Below are 11,954 nucleotides of genomic sequence, written 5' to 3' on the forward strand. Positions count from 1 at the left end.
TACAGTACAGTACAGTACAGTACAGTACAGTACAGTACATTACAGTACAGTACAGTACAGTACAGTACAGTACAGTGCAGTACAGTATAGATCTTGCTTACAGATACTTCCAACTTAAAATCTGGTTTTATCTTCTTCTGGAAATGGCATTAGCCCCTCAGCACATTGACCAGCCTAACATAAATAAACAAATCAAGTTATAAATAAGTTTTTTTATTGCCAAATTACATCAATATAATTCTTTGAAAACAAACTATTTCATAACTCAGACACAAGTAATGTAAATTGTAAACTTAGGTAAATAATTATTTTGAGTTCAATTTGAAAATTCACAGATAAGCCTTAAAAAAAATTTAATTCAGACATTTTTCTTATCTACAGCTTACCTTTTCAAAAAATACAAAGTTGGCAACCAAAATGATTAAAATATGTAATAATGAATATTAAAAATTTCGAAATAAAATTATTTGACCAAATAAAAAATGCTAAAAAATATAGGAGATGTACTCGTAAATGACCTCAATTTTGTTTGATTTTAATATCACTTTTCTTCACTATTTCTTTGGTCAATGTCCCGTCTTATGTAAAATGTTTCGAAAAAATAACTTTACCTTAAATTTTTAATATAGCTTTTTTGAATCGAATACCTATCCTATTGTACACGTAGATTACAAAGGTAGAAAAAGAGGGTTATATTAGGCATAGGGTTTCGAGCTAAAATCAAAATCAAACTTCGTTTTATCTGTGTAAAAGTTGTTTTATTAATTGATTGATTTGACCTATTCCTGGTTGATGGTAATAGTGTATGCTGGTCCCGGAACTGCTGGCGAGTTTTCAACTCTGTATTAAACAAAATAAAATTGATTTTTACGTAAACACAGTATATCAACAGTAATTTACAATATTCAGAGATATGCTTTGAATGCGTGTATGCCTTTTCATTAAAAATCTGAATATTCAATTTAGTTCATATGTTTCGGGATTTATTCAAAATATTAAACTACTATATATTCCTTTAAATTAAAAAAAATAGTCTTTTTATGTCGGGATTTGAAAGAGTGTGCCAATTAATCTATTCATATTGTTGTGTTTTACGGTTTTTTTTATCTTATTGCTAAGTTTGAATGTTGCAGTATTCTGATCCTAAAAAATGAGTTTGACCAAAGATAAGTAAAAATATCCATCAGATATTCAACGAATTTTCTCTATTTATCTAATCATGGCATATATCTTTCTTTCAGTATAACTTTAAACTAGGCTGTGCTGGGATATCATTTAAAATGATTACTGAAAAAAAAATTAACCTGAGATCTCCATATGGTCTTTTCTTTCCCAACATGAAGTAAAGAGTTGCAATTATAGTCATAGCCACCAGTGACAACGCCCCGATTCCTGTTAAATAGAAAATAAATATATCTAATTAAAACCTTACGTTAACAATTTTTTATAAAATGCATGAAAAGGTGCATAAAAAATTTGTGAATGAAAATGAATTGTTACAATTTAAAGTTGATAAAAGTTGAAGAAATGTTAAAACCTGAATTGACTACAGAGTTTATGAAAAAAAATGTTTACAGCGTAAAAAAAAAAACAGATAATAGTTGATACTACTACTGGTTTGAATAAAGCCAGAGCTCTCTGACAGACTCTCCCCCTTTCTTCCGCCTCATGTGACGGGTCGACCTTCCTCTTTTCGGATCTTCGTAACGACTTATCCCAATTTCAGCTTTAGCTTGGGAAATCTTATTTCCTGCTCCCTTGTGAATCAAGCCTATTTGCTTTAGATAGAACTTAGGGTCAACAGTGGCTTGGATTTTCCATGCGTTTAAAGCACGCGTTGACAACATGTTTTCTAGGATAGCATCTTTTAACGGACAAAATATCTTAATACACTTTACACGTGGCAACTTATCATCCACTCCACTGCTATTGTTGACTACAGGCATATTTACAAGTAAGCCTCCCTCTCCAGTGCTTGTATAGAAAGCCAACTTTTTTATAATAAATTGATTTAAAAAATTTGTCTAAAAGGATGTGAGAAGCACATTTTTATGTAATTTTCTGCAAGAACCAAATGAAAAACATCAGAAAATATTTTTTAAATGACCTTCTTTTTTAAATAATTTACTATACATATATATATATATATATATATATAAATAAATTTATTAAAATTGCCAAAATTACCTATTCAGTTGAAAAGGATAAATGAATTCAATCAGAAAACCATCATAGGTGTGTTTGTCTTAAAATGTCAAAAAGAGGGATATGTTTGAAAAAATTTTAATCATTAGCTGACTGGCTAAAATTAATACAGTTTAAAAAGATATGATAGAGTTGACTATGAATTGAATCAGAGAAACATCAAAGGTGTGTCTCTGAAATTGCCTAAAAAGAGGGATATGACTAAAAAAATTTAAATAATCAGCTGTGTGTCTAAACTTAATTCAGTTCAAAAGGATAGATAGAGCTGACAACGAATTTAATCACAGAAGCATCATAGGCGTGTCTCTAAAATTGCCTAAAAAGAGGTATATGATGGAAAAAATAAATAAAATAATGAGCTGTGTGTCTGAAATATTGAATATGATTGAAAAAAATAAAATAATGTGCTTAAGATTAATTTAGTGTAAAAGGATATGATAGAGCTGATACAGCGGATAAACCTTAGAAACAATAGATAATTCTGATCAGGTTAGGAACTCACTCTGGAGTAGGGCTGGGCAAAGTTCTGTTATCAAATTGGAGGTTTTGAAAACTAACAGAATTTGTAAAAAATTTTAACCTAAAATTGCATTTAACTTTAAAAAAGAAATTATTAAATCGTTAACATAATTTTTTCTTGTAGCTTTGTGCCATTAATGCTCTTTTTTAGGCGCTTTGCGCCATTAACACCAATAATGGCTGAGCCATTGTTGTTTATAAAATTTTAAACGTTAACTAACAATATTTTCAAAAAATTTGATATTAACGGCAAATTTAAATTTTACTTTGTTAATGATTAGAACTAACCGTTAACGGAATGGCTGAAAAAAGTCAGAACATGGCCAGCCCTACTCTGGAGAGTAGATCTGCAAATCAATCTTGACCATCTATTTTTGGGGAGACTTAAGCTAAACTGATTAAAAAAGTAAACATTTACTAATACAAAATAAGATATGATTATTAATTAGAACTTTATCTTGAAAATTTGTTTATAAATCAAAACTGTATCTTGACAATATGCTTTTAAATAAAAACTTTATCTTGAGAATCTGAAAAAAGAGAAAAATTTCTTATTTGAAACAGATTGTCAAAATATAAGATATAGTTCTTATTTAAAAGCAGATTGTCAAAATGTATTTCTCATTTTAAAACAAACTGACAAAATATACTTTTTATTTGACAACAAATGGTCAATATAAAGCTCTTATTTAGAAACAGATAGTCAAGATATATTTCTTATTCAAAAACAGATTGTTCAGATATATGTTATTATTTATAAACAGATTGTCATTATATAGTCCTCATTTAGGTATTAAACTTTAAATAAAACTAGGATTTGAAGTTTTTGAAATTTTAATACAGTTAATTACATGTATATAATTCTCCATCTTTCTTCAACTCGGCCTTTAATCTTTCCTCCTCTTTTTTTAGCATTTGCTAAGAATGCATTATATTTCTTTTGGTCATCATGAAGTCCATTACTTAGTTAAACTCAAATTATGTCTCTATCTTGTGTTGTTTATCTTTGGGTTCCCTGAAATAGTCAGCTCTATCATATCCTTTTAAACTGAATTAATCTTAGACACACAATGATCCTGCTTGACGCAACTAATGTATTTATTGTTATTTGTTATATGACATATTACAGGTATTTTAGGCAATTTTAATCAATTTATTCTAATACATATAGTAAATTATAAGAAAAAAAAGCTTTTTATGCCTACAGATCTCTCCATGCTAACAGAATGCTTAAATATAATCTGTTGAATGTCCAATTTGCCCCAAATTTTGATTGTAAAAACACGGGAATGTTCTTAGCTTGGTTCAAAGATATTAAGTTGGGCGTGTTTAATTTTATAGGAAAAACAATACAATATGCATGTATAATGTGTATGTACATTTGTATATTTTTGTCCCGGCTCGCCTGCTTGTTTGTATCAAATAAACGTTGTAATGGATAACCTTCGGATTTAATATTTCTGATATTCTATTCCTACCTTAATTTGCTATCCTATTCCTATATTATTCAGCTATCCTATTCCTGTTTGATTATGCTATTCGTTACCTATCTTACTTTGCTATCCTTAGTCTATCTTTTTCTGCTATCCTAATAGTATCTTATTCTTCTGTACTATTCCTATGCTGATTTCTTGGATAGTATTTAATTATTCCAGAATGCCAAAATCCACAAATATGTATATAGTTTATACAATTTTGCCTTGTCAGTTTGTTTTTATCCATAAAAACGTTTAAACATCGTTCATGCAGGTAGAGGCCAATTTTTTTTTGTGTTGGGAAAAATGTTTAAAATGTAACAAGAAAAAACTGAAGACGATAAAAGCTAAATAAATTCAAATTCGTTCCGTCGCTTTCTTATTTTATAGCTGTAATATTAATTTCAAGTGACCTTCCATGCAAAGATGGCAATTCCCGGTATACAACGCTACCCTTTAAACCTTTAACTGATCATCAAGAGTATAGAACTTGTGTATTTATCTCTAAAAGCGTTTTTAAATCGCAGTAAACCCAATTGTTTGCTAGCACGTGTTGTCTAATGTAATTTACGAAAATCCAGAAAATACTGTGTCCTACAATTCGTATGTAAATATTTTATTTTCTGCTTTCCTCCAGAAAGTATATATTGTTATTTCTTACAAGGCTGTAAATAAATACAAATAAATTCATCTTCCTTGATCAGTCAAAGTTGTAAAGGATACTGGTGGGACTCGGGCTTAGTTCTCTTTACATGGAGTGTTCCTTCATGCATATGTACCTAGGTAGGTAGTAAGTCTGGCAGGATGTGCACCAAGATTAGATTCTAAATTAGAACTTTATTATAAGAGACTGTTATCAAAATTTCACGTAAAGATTAATCTTGGAAAAAATCATCATCATTGGAGTACAATTGGTACATCTTATCGGGGACCCCCGAATTTTCATTAAAAAGGCCCAAAGTTTTACTTAGGAGACCCCCAGATTTCCGATGAAATGGGAGAGGGTGTCTCAACGCCAATAAGAGATGGTATCAGATAGTACTCCAATGATGTTGATTTTTACCCAAACTCCAAAATGATTAACTGAAATAATTCATAACGGTATTCATTAAACTGTAATCAAAGAAAATGGGAGTAACTTTGGGGGGTTTTGACTCAATATCTTTGATATTCTATTTAAACACTCTCAATACGAAATGATTCTTTTAAGCTACATTCAAACTATATAACATTTTGAAATATTTGCATAACAATTTTTTAGATTTAAATGTCATCGTCGGTTTATTTTCACCATTATAAGACCAACCTTATTGTTATATTTTAAACATAATTTGTCTTTTACAAATTCAGTTTCATATCCTTCTTGCATGCCCAAGTATGAAAATTTTAGACATTTACCTTCTATACTCACTGGACTCAGCTGACATGAGGTTGGAATCTGAATGAATACCACATTCAATTATCTTTTTGTATCATGGTCGGGTTTAAATATCTACTTATATTTATATTACCAGGCGCGCAACTAGGTGGGGGGCAAGGCCCCCCCTCTAGCCTAATTAGGGAGAGGGCATGCCCCTCTTTTAAGAAGGCTTGCCCCCCTGTAGGGGGGGGGGCAAGAAGTCCATCATGTTTTGCAATTTAGTGATTGATGAATTCCTGGGATTAGGAAAGGAGGTTTAATAAGTATTTTTAGATATTTTCACTTTAGGTTCTGCCACTTATTATGATAAAGCTTTAATACTGTAGTACAACTATTAAATTAATATTGTGTGATGTGTCATATTAAAAAAAATATTTTTCATTTAAAGTCATGATTTTTTAATGAAAGGCATTTCTTGTCAGTGTGAGTACAATGTACATATTTGATTTATGGATGAATAATGAATATATATATATATATATATAATATATATATATATATATATATATATAAATTTAGAGGATATTAGTTCCAAAACTAACATTTGGCTCATTTCTAACACTGAGTGTCAGAAATGGGCGAAATCTGCTAACTAAATATTGAAACAGTAAATTTTAATCTAATAATAAGGTTGGAGAATTAGTTTTTGATGATTCTTGATTTCATTTTCAAACATATCCCTATTTTGAAGCATTTACTGGATTTCAGCTCGGAACATATCCTGGTTTTGAGACAATTACCGGAATTCATACCAATGTCAATTTTTAAGCATTTACGCACTTACGTAACAAAACAAGATTTTTTGATAGGTAAGATAGAAACAAAATAAAAAACAAAATAAAAACACACTGTTCTTTTGTAAAGTAAAAATCATTACAGCATTGAGAAATCAAAATATTAATATCATTTGTTCTTACAATATATAGATTAAACAAGAAATGCGGGGAAATGTTGTTTAAAATGCTTGAAAATAAATCATCAAAAGATAATTTTTATTTCCAGTGATTTATTTTATAAGTTGGTTAAAGCATTTATTATCGAATTTTACTCTGGATATGCCGGGATCTCTAACACCCAGTCTTTCAATTTGTGCCCATCTCTAACACTCAGTGTTAGAAATGGGCCAAGTGTTAGTTTTGGAACTAATGTCTTCTGAGATTGTAAATTAATTGATATTGTGATTTATATTAACCAGAATAGATTTCTTTGTTATTTCATATAAGATGTGTAGTTTTACTGAATATCCGGTTGGTAACATTAGTTTTTTATTGTTTGAGTATAATAAACATTTTATTTGTCCCCCCCCCCCATCTTGAGGGGGGGCGCAACATAAATTTTTTTATCGCTTGGCGCGACATTTTTCCATCTTGCCCCCCTCTAACAAAATGTCTAGTTGCGCGTCTGATTCTAACTGATACTCAAAAGAGCTGAATGCTCTAGATTCGTATTTTTTTTTAATAAAATCTAATTTCATAACAAAAATAGGATCTAAAAGAAGGAAATATGCATACGAATTAGGGAAAATTTTAAAAGGTCCGAAAACGGGTGAGTCTTAACCCACAGAAAATAATAAATCTTTTTAACAAGATCTAATATTTGTATGTGTTTCCTGAATACATTTACATGTAATCTGATCCAGGCGCTCACCAACTATTTTAAAATACCAAAAATTAGATACCTTCGATTGAGAATTTTAAATTACTTTTCTTGTCAACACTTGTAAAGATTTTTTGTTCTTAAAAATTCAAGATTGGAAGATGCAAAATAAAATATAAAAATATAATAAGTAGTTTGTTTTATTATTACATAAATATAGTGTAAATTTATTGCTATTTTGGACATAAGAAAAGAGAGAATAGTTTTCTAGTTTTTGTCCTGGTTCCAAGAAATATCGGAAATCTTCGGAACTGTAAAGTTAATTTCCTTCCAATTTGTCTCAACAAGATCTACAGGTTAAATATAGATATTTCTCAATCAGAGTCGGTAAAAAATGACAGGGAATAAAAACATGAAAATCAAAATATCTGGTAGTTATTCCTTGACACTGTTGAATCACACATTCACAGCTACAGAGTCGGTCATCCCATATCCTCCCGATGCTCTAAAATATGTAATATTATTTTTCTGTGTATAGCGATTTCAGAGAGGGTGTAGTTAATTTAATTTTACAAATAACAAAAATTGTAAGAAATTGTCGGCTTTCCTGTGTAGTGCAGTGGATGATGTACATACAGGGGATGATGTACATACAGTGCATGATGTACATACAGTGGATGATGTACATACAGTGCATGATGTACATACAGTGGATGATGTACATACAGTGGATGATGTACATACAGTGGATGATAAACATACAGTGGATGATGTACATACAGTGGATAATGTACATACAGTGGATGATGTACATACAGTGGATGATGTACATACAGTGCATGATGTACATACAGTGGATGATGTACATACAGTGGTAATTTGAAGAACTTAATTTTTTTCAAAAGAGCAGACCAATTAAATAAATTATAACGTATTATATATCAACTAAAATGCATACTTGTGCACATTGATATTTAGCTGGATTCATATCTCTGGAGCAGGTACACCTACACTCGTTCGAATCAAATGTTTGTGCTGGGCCACACTCTGCTGCAATGAGCTGGCAGGAACAACGGCATGGGCCCTTGTGGTGTTCTAGCTCAATATTTCTGCAAACCTTAACAAAATAACTGAATTCTACCTTTCTATTGAGGAAAATCCTCTAGTTTAAAGGAAAGGATAACATCGGAAGACAAAAATTAACAATGTAATCTTATTTTCATTTTCTTTAAATATTCTTTTAAATCATACCTGTGTTCCATTGAGACTGTAGAGGACAACTTCATGAGAGACAAGTTTGGGTTTCTTTCTTGCATGACAAGAGAACCCAGATTTTTCCAAGCAAACCCCTAAGAAATACCAAATTTCATGATTTAGACATAAAAAGTGCTTTGATAACATAGCCACGTTCACAAACGTTCACAAATAAGTAAAGTGTTTGAATTGTTGGATTAGACTAAGCTAGACTTGATTATGTTAGAAAGAATAGAATGAAACCAATATGTTCTGATTGCTGAGTTGACAGTTCACACATAATATATTAGGATAATCAAATCTGAGCTGGTCCCTTCTCTCTCATTATCACTCTATCTCACCTTAGTTTTTTTTTAGCTAGAAAATACTGAAAATAGTAATCTGTGAAAAATATCCAGACTATGTCATATTTTCTATTGTCTTGTTTTACCCATTGTATCTTAAACGGTTAAAGGAATTGATATTTAAAGCTCTGCTCCCTTTCCTTCCCGGCCTTTCATTTATATACATCTAGTGCCAGTGCAAAGTGATTACAAGCTAATGGGAGTAATTCGCACATAATGAGTCTATTCTTCATTTAACTAGCTTTCTATCTGTATCAAATTCAGAATCAAATCAAACAAAAATGGTTTTTTTTTATTCATGAACTTTGCTTGAAACTGTTTGTTTGTTTAAATCTCTTAAAACATAAAAGCTGTCGGCAATGTTATACTGGAATGTAGCAATTCTTATAGAATAGATATATGAACTGTAAAAATTCATCCTGTAGCATTTACGTAGTGGATTTAACTTGTAATCATAGAGAATAGAATATATAGAGAGGAATTTACTAGAAAAAAGTGTAAAACGGCCATTTTGTTGTACTGTTTCCATACTGCAGGTGTACTTCACAGAACATACTGTATTAATGTACTCTACTGCATATAATTTGTGAACATTTACATGATTTGCACACTTTGAACTCCCTTTCAGGCTGAAAGGGACTGAACAAATTCATACCGAGAGATTCTTTTAATTACTCTCTAATATATTCTATTCTCTATGCTTGTAATTTGTAGTATAATTGATTGTTAGAATTCTGATGTCCCGAACAGAGTATTTGATTTTAATGTCGATTAAAGAGCCATAAAAATTCAAAGACACTTTTTTATTGATTTTCTACACATTATGTACGAAATTGCGGTAAATCATGTAAAGGAATTGTAAAGAATGAATGCCTTTGTTTCCTCAGGCAATTGTTTTGTAAGAATTGCTATACATCTTTTGTGTTCTCTCCTTCTTTAATCGAAAATACTTGCGAACGTGCGAAATAGTCTGTGCATTACTTTATACTTCGGGGCGCTAAGGTATCACATGAATTATATGCATGAATTTTTAAAATTCTAACCTGAACATCTTGGAACCACTATATGAGATGGAAATATGTATTCAGCGATAAAATCTTCAGGTTCAGGAACTTTTACTGGCACATCACGAATCATACATCTAAATAGTAAATATGTTTCTTATGTTAAAGTGTAAAGTAAAGAGCACAAATTTAATAATTCATTTTATTCTTAGAATTATGATAATATTAAGGTTATTAAGTCATAAAATTCACAGATGCTTAAAAGTAAGTAATAAATAATTAGACTGTGTCATGTAAAAAGAAAATATAAAGAAAATATAATATCTTCCAACTTTAGTAAAAGATGTTTGCCTACTTTGGTTCCTCTAAAATGTGCGTAAATAAATATATAAAATTTAAAATTGCTAAGAATCTTAATTCTGGAAATAAGCTCTCAAGGGCTTAAAAATAAAGATTGACCTAACGCTTCTTTAAGTCCCGTCATGAATGAATGATTGAAGTTGCCAAATAGAATAAGTTTCAAAAAATATTAGTGTGTTCACATAGTATAGTTCAGTGTAGTCTCAGGTAATATAAGGTAGAAAAATATTCGTGTGTTCACATTGTATAGTTCAGTGTAGTCTCAGGTAATATAAGGTAGAAAAATATTACTGTGTTCACAAAGTATAGTTCAGTGTAGTCTCAGGTAATATAAGATAGAAAAATATTAGTGTGTTCACATAGTATAGTTCAGTGTAGTCTCAGGTAATATAATGTAGAAAAATATTAGTGTGTTCACAAAGAAGAGTTCAGTGTAGTCTCAGGTAATATAAGGTAGAAAAATATTAGTGTGTTCACATAGTATAGTTCAGTGTAGTCTCAGGTAATATAAGGTAGAAAAATATTAGTGTGTTCACATGGTATAGTTCAGTGTAGTCTCAGGTAATGTAAGGTAGAAAAATGGATGCTCGCTCTCAGAAATAAAATAATGCGTGCTTGGAATTTGAACAACAATTGATAAAAAATAATAACTAAAAAGTGTCGGTAATAATTCGGCAGTTCCCATTCCCATTCATTTTAAAACTAATTAAGCCGTGTCATCCCCTGATGCTGCTCCATACTCAACTCATATTGAACTTTATTTCCAGATGCAGCTGTATTCTAATCTGTTTAAGAAAAGTTCAAGGGAACTTAAAGTTGTTAAGAAAAATTTAGAGGACATAGAAAGAGTGATAAAAATGACAAAAATGAGTATTCGTTTATTTCCGTCTTTTGGAGGTATAATTTACAAATTTTTAACTCTAAATGATTTCATGATTTCTTTAATGAAGCAAGATTTTTTAACTAATTGTAAAACATTTTTTGAAATGAATTCATTTCATTAGGAAAAGAATGTTTTTTTTAATTTTACTACCCTTATAATTGATAAATCGATTAAATAGTTTACCTCTCTGTAAAAACCAAGATGTATTAGATAAAAAAAAATAAAAAAGTTATCCAATTTGTGCTTTTAACTCTAAACGTTTTTGAATCATAAAACAAATGTCGAATTTAAAAGAAAGTATATCAAGCATAATGATTATGATTCTTAATTATTAAATTAAATAACTTCTATTGATGCAGCCTATCTTTCCCACCACCGACCATGTACTAGTTTCTGTTTTCGCCATTGCCAATAGTAATGGTTTCATTATAGCAAATAAAGAATGAACAAAAAATAAAGCCTAAGTGGAAAGTCTGCCCAGGAAAGCGTTAGGTTCTATTTGGATAAATTTTGCGGATTTTGTGTTTTTTTTTTCAAATCAATTATTGGTGATATTACACTTATTCCGACCCCTCGGCTAAAGCAGAGATGAATCAATCTTTTACCTGTGTGCGGCTAACTGGGCATCTTCTATCTCCTTCAATGTCTTCTTGTTTTTGTCCCTGCAAGAGGAGGTATTTTCTGTCTCCATCCTGGTATTATAAAATATTAAATCAAGCAGAAGAAACAATATTTAAAATATACTTGGTTGTTTGTTTGTTTGTATCCAATAAACGTTTTAACAGCTTAACCAATTGGGCCCAGTTTTGTTTTGCAGTTCGTTACTTAATTAAATTAACAGTTAACACAGATTAATTCATAGAAACCCTCTTTTATCCCCCCCCCCCCCCCCCC

General features: G+C 30.4%; 1 protein-coding gene across 1 annotated transcript in view; it reads right to left on the reverse strand.

Annotated features, from left to right (window-relative positions):
* Positions 1–10: 10 nt before the first annotated feature.
* Positions 11–11,954, reverse strand: part of LOC111706352 (vascular endothelial growth factor C) — a 17,134-nt gene continuing 5,190 nt past the window's right edge. The window contains exons 3-13 of the mRNA XM_023479206.1: positions 11,666–11,752; positions 9,857–9,954; positions 8,467–8,564; positions 8,174–8,332; positions 7,657–7,720; positions 7,229–7,269; positions 5,598–5,637; positions 4,979–5,023; positions 1,305–1,392; positions 780–840; positions 11–174 (exon numbers count right to left, since the gene is read on the reverse strand). Of these exons, the coding sequence (XP_023334974.1) occupies positions 780–840; positions 1,305–1,392; positions 4,979–5,023; positions 5,598–5,637; positions 7,229–7,269; positions 7,657–7,720; positions 8,174–8,332; positions 8,467–8,564; positions 9,857–9,954; positions 11,666–11,752 (781 nt within the window). The 3' untranslated portion in view covers positions 11–174. The remainder of the gene's footprint in view (positions 175–779; positions 841–1,304; positions 1,393–4,978; positions 5,024–5,597; positions 5,638–7,228; positions 7,270–7,656; positions 7,721–8,173; positions 8,333–8,466; positions 8,565–9,856; positions 9,955–11,665; positions 11,753–11,954) is intronic.

Source organism: Eurytemora carolleeae, unplaced genomic scaffold (genome assembly GCF_000591075.1).
Source record: "Eurytemora carolleeae unplaced genomic scaffold, Eaff_2.0 scaffold721, whole genome shotgun sequence".
Taxonomy (NCBI): domain Eukaryota; kingdom Metazoa; phylum Arthropoda; class Copepoda; order Calanoida; family Temoridae; genus Eurytemora; species Eurytemora carolleeae.